The sequence below is a fragment of the Amblyomma mixtum genome, chromosome 1, assembly GCF_055824585.1.
Source record: "Amblyomma mixtum isolate Tamu chromosome 1, ASM5582458v1, whole genome shotgun sequence".
Classification (NCBI taxonomy): Eukaryota; Metazoa; Arthropoda; class Arachnida; order Ixodida; family Ixodidae; genus Amblyomma; species Amblyomma mixtum.
Window position 1 is genome coordinate 322,831,214 of NC_143012.1, and position 18,982 is coordinate 322,850,195.

At 45.4% G+C, this 18,982-nt stretch overlaps 1 protein-coding gene and 1 long non-coding RNA gene across 2 annotated transcripts in view; one reads left to right on the top strand and one right to left on the bottom strand.

Moving 5' to 3' along the window:
- Nucleotides 1–18,982, top strand: part of LOC149372722 (uncharacterized) — a 273,432-nt gene that overhangs the window by 182,934 nt on the left and 71,516 nt on the right. The window lies entirely within an intron of this gene.
- Nucleotides 641–18,981, bottom strand: LOC149372729 (alpha-tocopherol transfer protein-like). The gene is made up of 6 exons (XM_089587070.1): nucleotides 18,749–18,981; nucleotides 15,314–15,466; nucleotides 14,692–14,943; nucleotides 6,292–6,485; nucleotides 3,654–3,764; nucleotides 641–1,452 (listed from the first exon to the last, which is right to left on the bottom strand). Exons 2-6 carry the CDS (start codon nucleotides 15,450–15,452, stop codon nucleotides 1,243–1,245), a joined length of 906 nt encoding a protein of 301 aa, XP_089443196.1. The 5' UTR covers nucleotides 15,453–15,466; nucleotides 18,749–18,981; the 3' UTR covers nucleotides 641–1,242.

Below are 18,982 nucleotides of genomic sequence, written 5' to 3' on the forward strand. Positions count from 1 at the left end.
ACTCGCCCCCCCGGTTCATGTTGTACACGGATTGTGAGTTGTGCAGCGACTGCCTGCGAGCTCGTTTGGCTGCAGGAAATACCTTGAGTTTGGTGGTGACGACAGTGGGTGGTGAAGAGTTGGAGGACGGTTCAAAAGGAGGAAGAATGCAAGAAATCAAATTTCCCGCTAGCATAACGGCATAGTGAGTTAAGGGAACACGGAAAGGGGTTCGGAAAAGAAAGTTTACAATGGGAAGCTAGGCTATCTGAGAGACATTATTTTCAGCAAGAATAATGTCGGTAAATTCAAGAAAGTTACACGAGTGTTTTTCGAAAAAAAAAAAAACATTTCCCCTGATGTTCTTACATAATAGCATCCACATATCGCGCCCTGGAGACCCGTGAAGAACTCGCTTTCGGAAGTACAACACCGTCCTTTGGTTACACGTTCTGCTTCACGGTCATGCTGCCTTTATGGTTATCTGAAAAAATTGCTGAAGCTTAAAAAATTGAAGCGTGGCACAGCCACTTAGGATGCCGTGTGGAGAGAGAGAGAGAGAAAAACTTTATTATGGCAAGTGTGTTTAGACCCCCCTTGGGTCCCCGGACCACCGCACGGTCCCACTCTACGTCGGAACTCAGACAGCGCTTGTGGAGGCACAAAATATATTTGATTGCCCTTGTAAACAGAGTATTCTCAGCGCAAGGGAATACTCTGACAGCAAATGTTCCAGAAAATCCAGCCGGAATGGGCAGCACTGATTTCGGCCTCACGGGGAAGACCCATGTGAAGTAGTTCGCAGGAAGGAATAGCAGCAGTGAATAAACTGGGGGCGCTGAATTCAGACTCTCTGATTCACACTGAATAAGCCCACGATGTTGAATTCACCGGCAAGTGACATTTTTTCACAAAGTGGAAACGATGTCCGCGCGCAGTAGATGATTCCTTGAGACTATAATCACGATGTTCTGCACATAAGCGTACATTCGGTGCATACAGTTCCGCAGAAAACCAGCACGTACCACGATGTGTGTGCAGGCATTTCACGAGTTCGAACCACATCGGAGAACAACTCACAATCCAGGCTGATGGTACTGAGATCTGGACAACGGCACCATTTCAATGAGTGGGCCCGACGTGCGCATGTAATATCTGATGCGCTGAGGTGGTCTTCGCGCTTCAGCCAGTCTAACTCGCTACACTTGCGCAGGGAACACCAGCTGCAGTCACTCCGCGAAGTCGCCAAGGTTGGGGCACCATTTATAGTGCGTTAAAATGACTGCCACGTCGGCCAGCCCTGTCGCCTTGCGATGTCCGTAAGAAATCACGGAACCATTTCTCGTTGTTTTTCAGCTGCCTCTCCATCTCGCCGTAGTCGTAGCTCTCGTGCGTGCCCCCGTACTCCTTTGGGATAAGGTCATCCGGTACCAGGCCTTGTAGCTTGCTCACGTCGTAGCCGAAAAGGTGAACCTGAAATCCACACACGCGAATTCAAAGAGCAGCCACCGCGTTATATAAAGAACAGTTTAACTGTGATAGAGGGGACTGTGAGCTTTTGAGATGAGTTTAAAAGTATATATTTTATCCAATGGCTGCTAGGATGGTCAGGTCCCAGAGCGATGATAGCTCAACCATTGCCTTGTGCCAAATCATTTGCATCAGTCGAGAGGTAGTGATGGTTTCTCCGCGGACCTGAGGAATCTGGAGAAAGGGGCCCGTCATTGCGAAGCTGCTTGGGATTCAGAGGCAGGGCTAGTGTGCCGCTGCGGCATCATAAGTCCTAAAGGCATGTGGATACTTGACCTAGGTCTATTTATTCCTTTTCAGTTTCAGAACTTCGCTAACCGTCGTGGTGGTGAAAACCTTTATTATTAATGACGATGGGAGGAGGGGGGGGGGGGGGATTAAAGCAGTGCCTTGGCCTGAGCTGCAACCCTGGCCCAGTGGACAATCCTCTTTGTGAGGTGAGCAGCAAGACGTCGCAATGTTCATTTGTGGGAGCATTCTGTTGAGAGTGGCCCTGTATCATGTGTACTAAATTAGGGCAGTTGCCACATACTCAGCATTGATCCGTGTGAAGGGACGGATAGTAAACTGCTCATTACTTCTCTAACTGTTGAACATTACTTCAATTTTCGTCATATTTATATTTAGTCTTACTGTTCTGCTCTGAGTATTCATGTTCAGTATTAATGCAAGGCAAGCGCCCAATTCAAACTTCGAACGCTTAATAAGCCTAGATAGCCTCACTTTTTTCTGAGTCTGGTGGACCCCGCAAACCAGCAACAGACGTTCCGTTTCGTTTATTTTGAGACTATACTCTCAGCTGTGGTGGCAGCTAAGCACAGCTTCTCTGATCGGTCCCGTAGCAAACCGTGCAATGGTAGTTATGATGCCGGGATCTACTGTAGTATATGCCCCGCAAGCACCCACTAAACTGCACAGTAGCGTCATTTCTTTTGGCCTTACCGGTTGGAAGGAGCGCGTTAGATCAAAATTTTGAAAACTGGCATGCCTGTAAATACAGCCGCATTCCCTTCCTCTACCTCGGCGCATGGAGCGCAGTGACGGGGCGGAACAAGATCTCGTACCCTAGACAGCTCTTGCTCCCGAAAGTACATGAACAGCGCACGTAGCTTCATTTGTTTATGCCGCGCGTATCAAGGAAGCCCACGACTAATTTTTACAAAATAAACTTTGTTTACCAAAAAAGATGGCTTCTGTGGTATAGCAGTGCCAGTGTTGGCAGACATCAAAAAATAGTTCTACAATGTCAGGTAGCCAGCTGTGTAACTAATTTTTACCAATTACCCTTTTAACTGTTACAGTTAAAGGCCTGGTTGCTAGCCGCCGGGACAGCCCTATCTGTTTTTTTTTTATAAATTCGGAAACGAAACTATCATCGGCGGTGTGTCTCCAAGAAGTTTTCATTAATGCGTCGAAACTATCATCGGCGGTGAGTCTCCAAGAAGTTTTCATTAATGCGTGCCATTTAAGCATTGCGTATTGCAAAAATCTTTAAGCATCGCGCCACTCCGTAGCGCACATGACACGTGACCTTCTTTGCCCTACGCGCACTGCGGTACGTGCCGCTGCTCGATGCTGCAAAGTAGACGGGACAATGAATGTCACCTGACACGTGCTCTAAGGAGTGGCGTATACGCGCGATCTTTGAAAGGTGCTCGCGACTGCAAAAAATTGTGGAGCCTCAGCGTCCACGGCGATCACATTTGTGAAATTCTTAAATTTTATAAGGCTGTCAATGACGGCCAGCTACAAAACAATGTTTATCAGGCACCTAACTGAAATAGTTAAAAGGTTTTCTCGTATAAATTGCTTAACCTGCTTACTAGTTAGCGTGATCACCTGTTTCCTTATGTCTGCTAGGGCTGATTAAACAATGCTAGAGAAGCCACCTCTGTAACCTAAAAAATCATTTTTTTTTTAATTAGTGGTGGTCTTGCCGGAAAACCACATATATACACATCAGAGAAATCATTCCCCAAGCATCGAGCTGAAAGAATAGGCAAAAAAAAAGAAACCAGTGCCATTACTCATCACTAAAACGGGCATATCTACCGAGGCTATACCGGGCATTTATCGTATAAGTACTCGTGGTGGGGCGCATAAAATGAAAAAAACTATTGTGAAAATTTTCTAGAAAGTCTTACCCTTTTCTTCAGTTTAGGTTTCAGAAATAGCTTGGCAACAGTAAAGATAACATCGAATATTGCTGGGTGGTTAACAACATAGACTCCTTTTATCCGTAAGGGGCAGGACTCCTAAAAAAAAGAGAGAGAAAAATAATAAACCAAGCTTTTGTTATGAAATAAACTTTTCTTCATTCAGCAGCAAGTTTCTAGGAGCGAAAAGTGTTTTCGCATCAACTAATTTCGAGATAATTACTTGAAGAACATTTGTTCCGTTGCATTGAGGACGTGGAATACTGGAGAGTTTAGCCATCATGACATTAAAGCCTGAAAGTTTACACAGGTTCTTTTTTGTCTCATGCAGTGAAAATAAAGCCCTTTCTTATCAGGTACAAGACTGCCTCGTTTCATTTTTTCTCCCCCAACAAATGTACTGAAAAAAATTTCAGCCAGGCTTCTACCCGAACTGTAGCCTCCAAAAAAATGTAAATTTCTACAGCGCAGAGCTGACCATACTAGATGAAACTCTCCGAGGATTTTGGAGCTGTCCTGACCCGCCACAGTAGCTCAGTAGCTTTGATCTTCGGCTGCTGATCCCAAGGTTATAGAATCTAATACCCGCCTCGGCAACCTTATCTCGAAGGAAGAGAAACTCAAAAACGCCACCGTGTTGTGCGATGCGAACACACGTTAAAGTACTCAATGTGGTCTGAATTAACCAGGAGCCCTCAACTACGGCGTCCCTCGTAACCAATGTGTCGCGTCAGGACGCTAAACCTCACAATTTACAATCCTGAATCTATTCTCAAACGGTGTTTTCAATACATTCCTAATGATTTTAGCATTCCATCGTTATCCTCCGTGTCGCTTCAAATCAAGCTAAGATCAACGGAAAACCTGCTTGCCTAACCGAGCCCCCAGAAAACTGGTGCTAAACTAATGTCTTAATGATGCGATTTTTTCAAGCCCTATTCAAGCCGCCGCGGTGGCTCAGTGGTTATGGTGCTCGGCTGCTGACCCGAAAGACGCTGGTTCGATCCCGGCCGCGGCTGTCGCACTTCGATGGAGGCGAAATGCTAGAGGCCCATGTGCTGCCTGATGTCAGTGCACGTTAAAGAATCCCAGGTGGTCTGAACTATCCCGAGCCCTCTACTATAGCGTTCCTCATAGCCTGAGTAGCTTTCGGACGTTAAACCGGCTAAAACGAAACCAAACTATTCAGGTTAAAGACGCACTGCTCTAAATGGTAGTGGGTTTGTGATCACCGCTGCATTTCTAAACACCCTTTGACAACATTAAGCCTTTAAAAAAAAAACAATGCTGGCTGCAGCGTTTTCGTTTCGACCTCGCTGCATGACTTCGTTTGCATGGCCAGCGCTCCAGATCTCTTGAGGGTAAGAGAAATTATCATCGTCATCTTTTTCTGTTAACACAGAAAACTCCAGAGGCGTTACCGGTGCTAAATAGCATATCCCTGCAGCGCAGCTCCTAGTGCCTTGTCTATTTTTGAAAAATCCAGTGCGTGCAAAAACGGGCAGAGCTACCACAATTGCGGAGATGGTTCCCATGACGGCGGTAATGCACGTCACGGATTAACTGCTATAAACGGGCACAAACACATGTGTAATTTATTGAGGAAATTTTGCGTAACCTGTAATTTATACCTAGTTATGAATAATAATAACGACACTTGCAAACAGTGATGACAGAACCGCGGATGATATTTTCGTAATTACCCAAGAAGGCCGATAAATAATAATAGTGTTTACTATGTCGTGCAGCAAAACCGATGCTAGCAGTTATTTTCGCTGGCAAAAGTAATTTCAGAGAAGAAACAGGTCACTTAGAGATGCCTAGAAACGCTTCATCACTACCCAGTCCACAAGTAATATCGTCGAAGGTGTTTTTATCATGAATTTCTAACTCTAAATAAACATTGAATAAAAGCTGAAAACAAAGAGCCCGAAATGAGAAAGACGTAGTAAGTAGGGTGGGTGTGGAATGGATTAGCGCTGCGATGCATATGAACTCCAGAACAATAGTATCAAAAAACCACTCTTGCGGAATATCAGTGTTGTTCTGTGCGTAAAAGACAATTGCAGGTATTGTAAATTTCTGGTGCTCAAATATAGAACACGTTGCGTTGTTTTGTACAGAGAGTGTTGAGAAATATGATGTAGCAATTGGCGCACCAAAAAGGCGGATTCTTTACTTCAATTGGAATCACTTTGCCATTCTGCGAGTGGTTTCCTTTCACGCCATTCAGTTAACACGTGCTAGTGAACACAGGAAATGAAAATTCCGTTAGTCAAAAAGTGATCCCCTTCCCACATTTAAATACAAAAAAAGCCGTAATATCGCCGTGTCTCCAAGTAAGACTTTGGGTTCAGTGCTTAAAAGGAAGAACACTGAAAGAAGTACCATATCTGTACGCATATCTGTACGCGGCTGAAAACGTGGTGATGCAATCGTCTACTATCAATCTATCGGGCCATTTGCGGCTATCACGTATTGAGGCTTTAACAGAGCGAACTTCTAGTACACTAAACAAGCGGCAGTATGATAAAAGCACGGAAGTCATCTTTAGTGCCTAGAAGCAAAATATCTTGCTCATTATTACAACATACCGTTTGCTCGCCATGCGAGACGCTCTACTTACCTGCACAAGCGAGATTAACTTCCTGATGACAGAAGGCGTGAAATGCATCAAATGGTGTGGCCCGAATCCCATCACGTCTATTACGAACACTACGCCCCTTATCTGGGACTCTTCCTTGCGAAGGAGATGCAGAAATAGCAGTGTGCCCACTCTGAACATGTCTTCAATGGAGCAGATGTCAGTATTCCACTTTCCTAGAAAGAGAATACGTATTTTAAAAAAAAACTGCAAAAGCACCGCTTCAGCAAAAATGTTAGAACCACCTCCCCTCGGGGAAGCCAAAAAGATAAGTTCCTTCAAGAGTGAGTGTGCCGTTTCAAACCATGCAAATAAAATCTCACAAGGCGCTTTCTTGGATTTTTGGTGTATTGATCAAGTGAACATTACAAAACCGCGTTTATTAAAATTTGAGTGAATGGTATACGTGCGACTAAACATGAATTCGAGCGCGCTTCGCTGTTTGAAATTTCCTCTCGTGTTCTGAGGAGACAATATAAAGGTTTCTGGAGTTTATACCCGAGCACATTTGGCCATTTGCTGCCATATGTGGTAAGTGCCTACTAATTTTAGCTAGTTGATGCGCGAGGGAAGTTTGATCGCCGAAGCTTGCTCCGTAATGTTATGGCCGCGACTGTACAAATGAGCACTTTCCCTACTGCGTACCCTGCAAGAGAAAGTATAAGCACTTGTTTGAGACAGCAAACGTAGTGCCTACTTCATGCTGGTTTGCCAGCTTTTGTTGCGGAAGCAACACTGCGCTAGGTGTGAGCAATTTCGCGGAGCCCCGGAGAGCCCCAACTGCGGGCGAGAGACGGGGCCTCGTCATGCGGTGTCCCGGACTAGGGACGCCGACCATGTAGCGGGGCCACTCTGTGGCTCCCAAACTCCATTTCCCAAAATAAAAGTTTTCACCACCACCACTCCAACTGCGCATGCGCGAGGAGCGAGTGTGAGACAGTTACTCCTTAATTTCCTTTCCTCAAATACAATTTTCATTTTCTTCATTACGGCTCTCTTTCTCTTTCTTCTTTCACTCCCACTTCCACCCTTCCTCTACAAATGGATGACGGGTGTCCACCGAGATACGTGAGACAGCTACAGCGCAATTTCCTTTCCTCAAATACAATTTTCATTTTCTTCATTACGGCCCCTCTTTCTTCTTTCACTCCCACTTCTTCCCTTCCTGTACAAACGAATGACGGGTGTCCACCGAGATTAGTGAGACAGGTAATGCATAATTTCCTTTCCTCAAATACAATTTTCATTTTCAGCTTTACCCGCCGCGGTGGCTCAGTGGTAAGGCGGTCGTCTGCCGAGCCGGAGTACCCGAGTTCGAACCCGACCGCGGCGGCCGCGTTTCGATGGAGGTGAAACGCAAGAGGCGCCCCTGTGCTGTGCGATGTCAGTGCACATCAAAGATCCCCGGTTGATCGAAATTATTCCGCTGACCTCCACTACGGCACCTCTTTCTCTCTTTCTTCTTTCACTCCCACCTTCCTCCCTCCCCTTACGGTGCGGTTCAGCTGTCCACCGAGATATGTGAGACAGATACTGCGCCTATTTCCTTTCCTCAAAAAAACAATTTACCAATTTGTCATTACAGCCCCTTTTTCTCTTTCTTCTTTCACAGCCTCTTCCTCCCTTCCTCTACAAACGAATGACGGATGTGCACCGTAAGACAGTTACTGCGTAATTTCCTTTCCTCAAATACAATTTTAATTTTCTTCATTGTGGCCCTTTTTTCTCTTTCTTCTTTCACTCGACTTCCTCCCTTCCTGTACGGTGCGGTTCAGGTGTTGCATTCAGAGGGCAAGGCATCGCGCCGAACTGGTGGTGGCGTTCCTTGGACTCCCTGGCACCGCTACAACACGCTGTCGCGTTCCACTCCTAAAGGCAAAGCTTAAGCGTCATTAATTAGCAGTTGATTAGTATTTAGTCATTAATCAGTTTTAGGCATTAATTAGTAATTTGTCATTGTTAGTACTTCATTCTGTGTAACGTGATCCAGTGGTGACGTCACTAGTGCCACACAGGCAGTCAAAGTGGTGCGAAATCGCTTTCGCCTCTGCGCACTTTACACAGTCAAAGTGCCCCCTGAGATGCCGCCGCCGCTGCGATTGCCGCGCCGTTGCTTCCGCAGTTCTACTCGGGATGGCCATTGGTCAAAGCACAGCCAATTTTATTTTCGAAAGCACGCTCTCCAGTGGCTCAGTGGCGTCAAGATAGTAAGCACAAGGTTACGTGTTCGACTGCAGGGGCCAACGGCCGCGTTTCGAGTGAGGCAAAATTCAAATTCGTCCCTGTATTGAACTTTCTGTGACAAAGATCCCAAACCGTTCAAACGACTATGAACCAAATCACTGGAGCGCTTTTCATGGCGGAGATGTGCGCTCTGATCAGATGGGATTGAGGAAGCGATGCAGGAAGTTATTATCCGCGAAGCGCACAGAAATTGCTAGTATGGCTGCTTAGTTCAGCTCAGCGGGTTGCGGCTGCATGAAAGGTCGCTTTTGAACAACATATTAAACCACGTGGATGATGCTTCTTCGAAGTTCTCATTGGGCGTTGCAGTACGTCCCTTGTCGATATCAACGGAATAAAACACACGCACCTATGTAATTGCATGCAGGTTTACCATGTTGACAAAACACGTTGTGGGGCTAGCTGGCAAAGTATAATTTCTTGCAGAAGTTTTTTCAGCACTACAAAAGCGAGGATACAGAAAGAAAGAAGTACACAGGAGGGGCGCTGACTCCAACTAACTTTAATGAAGCTGACACATTCAAACTTTATACACAATGAAGGTAGGAACGTTCACTTGGTAACGTTTCCGACTCGTTAGAAAATCTGCCCGCCCACTGCCGCTCCTGCAAAGATGAGAACGATCAAAACTGGGAGCCACAACTTGAGCGTATCAAAATTCTAAGCAGAAATAAGGACAGATTAACACGCGAATTGTCCGAAGCGTTTTTTTATAAAACAAACGGGCGAGACGTGCGTCTACATCGAATCAGTCTCCCTGCGAGAAAGCGGATTCAGATTTAGATACACGATAGAATGCAGTCAGCTCTCCCTAATCTGCTGGAAATTTCCCACCCGCAAGCGCTCTGGTTCTTCATTGTGAATAAATGTTGAATGTGTTCGCTTCATTAAAGTTAGTTGGAATCAGCGCCCGTTCTGTGTACTTCTTTCTTTCTGTGTCCTCGTTTCTGTAGTACCGAAAAACAACTTCTTCAATTAACCATGTTTTTTCGAAGTCTACCCGCTTATACCTTTCTGCACACACATAGTAGAGCGCAAGATGCATAGGCACACTAATGGAAGCTCATTAAATGTCTGGAATACGCAACGAAAGCCAGGCTTCGTGCAGACACTGAAACTTTAACCATTCGGTTCTTGCTTATCTCCGGAAGAGGTGACAAGGAACGGGGACAGAAGAGAGGAAGCGCTGACTCCGTGTCCAACAGCGCCCTCGCCTTTTCGTGCTGCTGTTAAAGATAGCCCTGTTGCTATTCTCTTTGCGTTCTTCGGTCACATCATCAAGTGACTTTTGTTGGACCGGATTTTTCCTAGATCCAAGTCTTCCTTGTTCCAGTAAAAATCGAGCTCTCACTGCACAGCCCTTGTCCCTTTTGTAGCGTTATATCGTTAGGCATAAAGTTGTGAAAGACTGCCAAGTACACGAATAACGCCTTTTCCCCACGTCGCGTTTCTCCCCCTCTCCTCTAAATGCATGTAGCTTCGAAGTGTCAGTTCCATTTACTACTTTCCGCGCATACCTACATGGAGCACAAGAGGCATACACGCGCCAAATGAAGCCCACGGGCTCGCTGGAATATTGCCGGAAGCCAGGCTTTTTGTGAACAGTGAAACTAACCAGTCGGTCCGTGCTAATTTCCGGAACAGATAACGGGAAACTGGGACGCAAATGAGCAAGCCCAGAGCCCACCCCCGCAAAACAGCGTCCTTGCTTTTTCGTGCTGCTATCGCAAGGTATACACGTTTATATTAACGCTGCTATGTTTTCGCGTCCACCGGTCAAGTTGTCAAAGAACCTCTGTTCTCCGCATCTCTCCTAAATCTGGGCTTTGTTCGTTTCAGCGGAACTTGAGCTCTCACAGCACAGAGTTGTGCAGCCTTTTGTTGAGTTATGTCTCTATATGCATAAAATGGTTAAAGAATGCTCAGATGTTTACAGGAATCCTCCAAGGTGCAGCACACTTGTAATAAGAGAGTAAATACTCATTGGCATTAACCCAAGCGCAGCCATACGGCTATGAAGAAAAGCTAGACAGCTTGTAAAGAAGCTTCGTTGTTAAAACAAAAAATTCTTCCTTGGCCGCGCTTCGAACCCGGGACCACCGCTTCACCACAGCAGTAGCTCTACCAACTGAGCTAACCGGGATTTTTTTTATTTATTGCATTTTTAAAACGGGTACGAAGAAGTAAAACATGTCAGCAACACTTGCACTGATACGGCAGGTTAAAATTTTTTTCAGTTCAACCAAGTCATCCAACACATTTAACCAAGTTGGCTGATCAGGCAGTGCCTGATACACTTCCCTCAGACGTATGACACCTTCAATGAAATGCTCGCTAACCGGGATGGATAACATATGGTAGGGCGAGAGCGAATTCATCAATTCATGAATTCAGTTCGAATTCCACCTCCGCCCAGCGAGTCGGGTCAGCAGGGTTCGTTACTTATGGTACTGGTCGATGATAAAGTAGCTACAAGCATTCTCCTGGCCTTGTGCTCGGCTTCCTTAGGGAGGAAATCCTTGAAAAATGAGTCTTCAATCACACGCTTACTGAGGTTAAAGCCATTGCGTTCTTAGGCCACAGATGTCATTGCGCATAAAAAGCCACCATCATCATCAGATATTATCCACCACTGGTTCTGAAGCGCTCAAGACGAAAAAAGGAATAAAACTCACAACGGGAAAACACAGGAATGCACCAACTGACAGTCACTAGAATGGCGCTATATTCTGCTCACGAAAGAGGAAGAAAATTATTGTTCTTCACCTTGAGATAAAGTATGATATCAGCGAAAAGGAAGCAAGCTGCGGACGAAAGTAATGGGTGGTGACAGGGCTGCGCTGTGCGTAGATTTATTTCCGCCTATCGTATAGGTTTTGAGGTGCTTTCTGAATCCATGTACAGTACTCATCGCAAGGCAACCTCGATAGAACACGCTAATTTAGGTTAGTCGATGACGCAAAATCAACGCTGAGTACAGATCGAAAAAAGAGGCGCATAAAATTGAAACTAACGACCGATTTTCGACAACTCAATGAATTCAGAAGCGGAAAAGAAAGTCGCTACAAGTATTTTCCCCAAAAGGAGTCTTCACCTCCTCTTTTGCTGCAACAAGACTGATGTTTTGGAACTCTCCGCCCTTCTCGGCTTCTAGAATATGATTCCAGAAATGTCATTCCTTTATCTAACAAGCACAGAGAAAGAGTTCAGAAGCAAGTTCGCCGAATCTTGGACGTCGTAAACGGTTAAAAAATTTCCTTTATAGGTTTTTCACGCCGTCGCTTGAAAACATTCACACTACTGTACGTAGGAAGAAACCTAAAGCTTGCAATGAGAGTAACCAGTAATACAAACGCGAGATTTTAACGAGTTCGCATGCCTTCTGAACGATATTAGCGAACCACATCGAAAACTAAGCATTGCGACAGAATCGCCTGTCTGATTGTGTTTGATAAATGATAGTAAACTGCGAGACACCTTTTGTTAATTTAAAAATTCCGACGTGCTAAGCAGGCTCGGTTCCTTCTTCAGAAGTGACAGGAGGTTGTTGGCTCGCGTCTTTAGGCACATTATTGTGGAAAAGCGAAACCATTAACAGAAAAATACTGCTATTTGTATCTTGGCACAGTCAAACCACTGAAAACAATTGCAGCCGCACAAGTTGCAACATCCCCCCGTGTGTGCGCTCACAAAAGAAGAGATGGCGCCAGAGGCCATCCCGCACATCCCGGCACCGTGATCGACAGTCTTCCTGCCTTCAAAGGAAAATGGGCCTGTTCAAGAACTCAGTTTGGCCCGGAAATATGTTGCCATTTCGCTATTTGCGGTTCAGTTCTCTTGTTCCCGTTTCATTTGTTGCTGACAGTACACCCCTGTTCTAACAGCAACGTTCATACTCATGTTCTTGTATAGCAGATGGGAGGCACCACTCATGTATATGGAACTGCTACTACCCCAGAGGGTCGTTTTGAAACAGATTTGTATTAAATTCTTGTGGGAATTCTTGCGAACCTCCAAGAGTAAAGCATCCACCATGTTGCCCATGCAAATTTGGCAATCTCCTGCTGTGGTCAGACGCAATGATTGCATGCAGGACATTGATCTACTTGGAAATTAAGCGATCTGGCGGCAACATTCTCCAACGCCGAACTAGGATTTCTTGTTTAGATAAACCATGGGGGAAAAGGTTTAAAAGACATGCTCGAAGAAATGCTAAGGACTTGCTGCAGTGTCAAAATAAAATTTGGACTCTGCTTGCAAAGCAACAGGTAGTTATCGACAAAATGCATCCCCTAAATAGCACCACTATTCTGAATACTGGGCTGAAATTATTCACTGCACCGGCAGAAGTCACGTAATTAGGACTGCCCCCAGATAGGAGCCAAAAAGACACTGGTTTTTCGAATAACTGCGTAGTCCGTGGATCTTGCTTGGGACAGGACTCGAATCCATACCATTATAGCTCTTCAATGCGAATAGCACTTTTGTTTCGCGATTTATGCCGCGACCATTAAGGAACGCCCAGTCCATTGAGTGACCCGCCATTCCTGCTTGGTTTGGTTAAAGGGATTTAACGTCCCAAAGCGACTCAGGCTATGAGGGACGACGCCGTAGTGCAGGACTCAAAAAATTTCGACCACCTGCGGTTCTTTATCGTGCACTGACATCGCACAGAACTCGGGCCTATAGAATTTCGCCTCCGTCGAAATTCGGACTCCGCGGCCGGGATCCATCGGCCATTCCGTGAACTCTTCATATGGGAAGCTCACATACGAAGGAGGTTACTGCAGCGGAGTAGCAAAACTTCGACCTCTGAAAGCGGGCGAAATCCCAGGGAAAGCGATGATACCTGCCAATAAAGAAATTTAGTAGCGTGTGTAGTGCCCATGCGATAGTTGGCGGGCATAGCAGGGTCCTGTGGGTAGCCGGAGCATTTTGTTTTACAGCAGTGTTACTTCTAGTGGTCATACAAGCCATCCGTGATCAGTGTCTAGTCCAACTTTCACTTTACGCGTGGACGTCTGCGAACTCTTGGTCGCCTATGCCCAATACAGCTCCGCGCGTGTAAGTCTACCTCAAGAGCATTTACAAGTACCTTGTGCGCACAAGCTGACGATGAATCCATTAGCAGGTAGTCACGACTTTTTCCCTCTCTCTCGTTGATGTTGTTCTCCTGATGTTGATGTGGAGTGGTACAGGGCGGTTCACGTGAGTGACCCTGGGGACGTACTTCGCGACTGGTGAATTTAGACAGGTGTGCAGGTCTTCGGATGGTGAGGCACTTGGAAGGCTTCCATCAAGAAATTATTTATTACAAATATATACACAACTTATTTACATAGGCGGAAAGGTTTCGGCTCCTCCACTTTAACTAAAAATAAAACCTCATTTCCACGACTCCGGACCACTGCCGACCACCACACAGCCAGCACGTCCGGCCGCCGCTCAAGTAACTCGCGCCTCCAACGCCACGCTCTCGTCCCCGGGACCACCACCGGCCGCACACGACCCATCTGTCCGGCTGCCACACACCCAAACCCTGGCGCTCCCCTTCGCGCGCTCCCATCTCGTTACATTCCCGCCAAAAACTCCATCCTCAGCCAAGATACAATCTTCCCGCCAAAATTTACTCTATAGCCAATAGATGACTTTCCCGCCATCGTTTAGACGAAAGATGTCACAACAAAAAAGACAAGTGCACAATATGAAACACACGCCTCGCTGTAAGCCACCATGGCCAACTAGAGGATACTACAACGAGAAGAAACAAACCAATTAAAACTCACACGCCACTGTTAGCCGCTCTGGCTAGCTAGCAAAAGCGAAACCAAGCTCAGCGCCAGTCCACCCGAGCCGTCCTGTCGTCGTCTCGTGTTTCGAACCGACTTCCGAGAAGAAACCATTCCCCACTCGCTGAAGCCGAAAAGCACGACACTCGCACGCGGTGCCGTTTTCGCTATTTTCCTTTTTTTCGGCGCATTCCCCTGCTCCCCTTCGGCGGCACCTCACACTCTTTACCACGACGTACGCTAGTTGTGTCATGACACAGGGGTTATGATATTTTATCAACCTTTACTTTGGCCAAGGTCAAGCGTCCAGATATTTACACGGTGTCATGTTTTGCAGTATTCAGCTTACCTAATTTCAACATTCCTGCAGGTCTCCCTTGTGGATCCGTTCCTTGAGACACCGTAAAAAGTTTATGCTTGCGGCAGACGACGTCGAAAGGGATACTGTGCACACCCAAGTCTTCGAACATCTCCGGATTGTTTATTTGGGATTTATAAACACCCTTCACTCTCTTGAAAGCTCCCAGGGTGTCGTACTTGCGAGCTCGCAGAAAAACGGTTAGGAAGGCTTCGTCCGTGCCACAGGGCAGCGAAGGCTCGCCTGGCCGATCAAAGAGTAAGAAAGACAAACGTTAGTTTTTCTAGCAGTCGACACGCTGCCACCCCCCCCCCCCTTAATCTCTAAATCAACATCAAATTCGTAAATAAACATGAGACGTCTCTCTGCGCCGGGGTTTGAGCAGAATGCGATATTTTCGAAGGTTTAATATCGTCAAACTTGCACTGGATTTTGCTTCAGCTGGGCGTTTCGTATCGATTAGCGGCATAACTGGACTGTTCCCAACAAATGTTTTATATTTGTTGGTCGATGCACATGAATAATAAAAATAAGGCGATGATTTGGAAATTTGTATCGAGTATTGCCAAACAATCCCATAGAAGCATGCCTTTGTGTTCTTGTGTTAGCTTACCCTCAATGAGTTCACGCAGTTTCTTCAGAGCTTCCCGTCTTCCAACGTCTGTCTCTCCCAATTCTTGGCGTGCAAGCTCTCGGAGGCCGGCTGGCAAGCCATTACCCACAACTCTTGCCTCGCTTTTCACAGTAGACATCGCAGAGGCAGTTCCTGTTGGAAGAAGCATTTATGGTAGGCGGACTATGCCGCTTGTTTAAAAAAAGAAAGTAACTATCGATAAAATGCAACTGCTCATTTTCCGCCTTCTCTGCCTTGTATATATATATATATATCGGCGGCAGAATTATAGTCCCCACTATATATTGCTGTGCAGGCATTTAGGTTACAGTAGGCATCAGCCGCCGCGGTGGCACAGCATAAGGAAATTCGCAAGGATCATTTATTTCTCGTTACAGCGGGAATTTCACACTCCTAATAATGCGGCAGGACACACCAAAGGCTTGTTTCCTTTGGACAAGGGGATATGTATCGCAACACGATGCGCGCCGGGAACGAGCACCCGTCCAACAGCGACGTCATCTGATATATTATCTAATAGCGCTGTCGACATGAAGGCCTTCTTTTTCCATTCAAGAGCACAATGCAGCCTTGCCATCGTCCTGATAACCATGTGTGCATAGTACATGCGCAATTCTGCGTTCCCGACGATACTTATTAGCAATAGAATTTCTCCACTTAACGCGAAATTAGCGAGTTGCAGCGCGCATCCGTTTCCTTCCTAAGGCTCGATCCTCAAGAAATTGTTAAGATCAGTGCTTCAGCTTCATTATTGCAAAGTGTCATGACTAAGATGCTTCACTGTGCGAAGATGCGAAACAGTTAAAGCACTTTCCCTACACCCAAAAATCTTTCAGTGCCGCAATATTTTGCTATTCGTTTTTATCAAACCAATAAGGCAAGCATTTTGGCAGCAGCAGAGACGCAGAAAGGACAGCTCTGCTGCTGTATGATATGCAAGCGCTGCTTCGGAAGGCCACGTATTTCATAATTAAAAATCTAATCTGGGCGAGTTGGTTCACAGCTTGAAAGGAGTACGTACTTGCGCGAAAGACGGGATGAAAACAAGTAAACACAAACGACATGTACAAAGCGCATGTAGTGTTTCATGGACACCGTAGTGTTTCATACACACCATAGTGTTTCATACACCGTAATGTTTCATACAAACATGTAGTGTTTCATAGACACCGTGAGCCGAATTAGTGCTGAATAAAGTTATCGGTGCTTTCTTCGGGTCTACGGCTGATATCCGACACGGCGTCTACGAGCAGCTCATCTTATCGTATCCAGTTTGGGCGCAGAGTCTTCGCTACCGACTCCAGCATCGCCGGGTATGAAGGCACGCCACATCGTGGATAGGGCTGTAATTTTTCGAGCGAGAAGGAAGCAAGTGCACCTTAATTATCTTTTAATGACAAATAATAAACCCATAGAAATAGTAAATAGTTTCAAACCTCTAGGCATAATTTTTCAAGAAAACATGCAATGCGACACGCACGTAGACCATGTCGTGACTAAATCGGCACGTGTAATTGGCATATTGTATCTCAACAGGCAGTTACTACCTATAAACACTGGACCTATCATCTATCATTCGCTTTTTCTTTCTGATACACAGTACTGTCTTTTGTTGTGGGGTACGACGACGGCAAGAAATGTGTCGAAACTAATAAAACTACAAAATAGGCTAATTAAATTTATCTCTAATAATTCTTCAACCCACAGCCCTGGCTTTTTGTTGAAAAAGTTTGATTTAATACCGTAATCAGACTTATACAAGTATCGCCTGTGCAAAACTTCCAGAAGCCAACAAAAACAAGAAATAAACTTGCTAACTTGCATAGCATGTTTAAGATCTAAGAGTCATTACTATTCCACGTGGCATCACGAATTCTGCTCTGTGGCTCGTTCGCGGACTAATTACGGTGTTCAGTTGTTGTGTACAGCCATTTAGAATGTACTGAATTCTTTCAGAAATGAGGGAATCAACATAGAGGACTTGTCATTGAGTGTGCTGAACCGGTTATTTTCTTCATGTTTTTCTCCACATCTGTAAAATTATGGACATGGTCTAACGTGACTAATGTGGTATTACAACATTCCTTTTTTTTGCAATTCGTTGTGTACATTTGCTATTATCTGTGTTATTAATTCAATGTAACTCTTTGTTGTGTTGATTGCAGTTCAATAATGTGTATATTGTTTGTTTTTAGTCTACGTCATATGCATCTGTAGCTGATGCTCTACTCTTGTATAGGCCGAGTCAAGCCGAGTCAAGCTGCACATATCAGCTTTTTCTCCCATCTACTTAAGCATGTGTGATACAGAAAATAAATCAAATTTCGCTACTGCGCGATTCAGCTGTGGGAGAAAGGACACTATGCCCTGTCTGTGCCGTGCTGTATCTCTTCGCTAAGCAACAGTCCAGCCACAGCAAAAGCGGTAGTTCTAGAACAAGACCGCCAGTCTGAAGTGCAGCAGCACCATTTGCTAGTGTTGAAACCTTGACGCTTCATTAATAGATTCATCAGGATCATTAAATTTACGGAGACTACTAATAAAGCAGGGTTTTTTTACGAGCCTTTACGGCTCGTGTTTTCTCTTACAACCTCTTCAAAGCACATTTCCTTCATTTCTGTCCCAGATTATATTTGCCACGCAATCTTTTGCGCTATAACTGCTCAATAACAGGTGCCACAAAGTGCCAGAATTATCACAGCGACAGTCCTAAACTACGGGGAATATTTCGACGTTATGTTACCGTTGCCCATGCTGTAAATGACGCGGTAAAATGACGCCGGACTGCTGGTGCTCGCAGTCGATAAACCAATTAATAGCACATTTATGACCACACTGTTTAGCCATCGAAAATGGCTTCCAGTTTGAAAAAACTACGATATTCTCGAGAGCTTTGCGACGTCCACATTCATTAAATTGATGTGGTTGTCGGGTACTGCTGCGTCTTGCGTGTGGAAATTTAACGCATCTACCAAGGGCGACTTTTGCAGCAGTGCTATCGACATCCTATGCTACATATTCTAATTTAAAGCGCAGATGTCATAAGCGTTGTTTCGTCCGGTAAATGGAGTGATCTCACTTCGACGATTTAACCGTAATATCAGCAACTCCGGCATGAGGTAAACAAAATGAGTACAGCAAAAACTACAATGAAATAGAAATAACTGGCGCATCAGCGCGAAATGTTATGAAGAAAGGCGCACGAGAAAGGCTCCTGTCAGAAATTTTTTTATGACGAGAATCTCTGACTCCACAATCCTAAATTGCGGGGCAGGGAATAAAATTCATAATTTCAAGGGAACCTTGTGCGCCAGATCACCTCCTTGAAACATTTCGAGACAACTCAGAATCACAAATTATTTCTGCGCCTGTCGTTCGCTAGCTCTTCACCGAGAAAAATGAACATGAACATACCGCCGATATGGTTATCCGCTTCTTTTGTTGGCGTCGCCACTTGACAATTCAGTACTAGTGTAAGTTGAAAAGTGCTCCGTTTTCTTAACAGCGGTAACGCTTTACCCACAAATTCGATGCGCTACAACCAGTTCGTGCCGCTTAACCACGCGTTCTAACGTACGCTCCTTTTATTTCCCTCCGGTTGTTCGGGCCGCTGTTGAATGCCTTCACCTCAAGCTGCTCTATGAACCG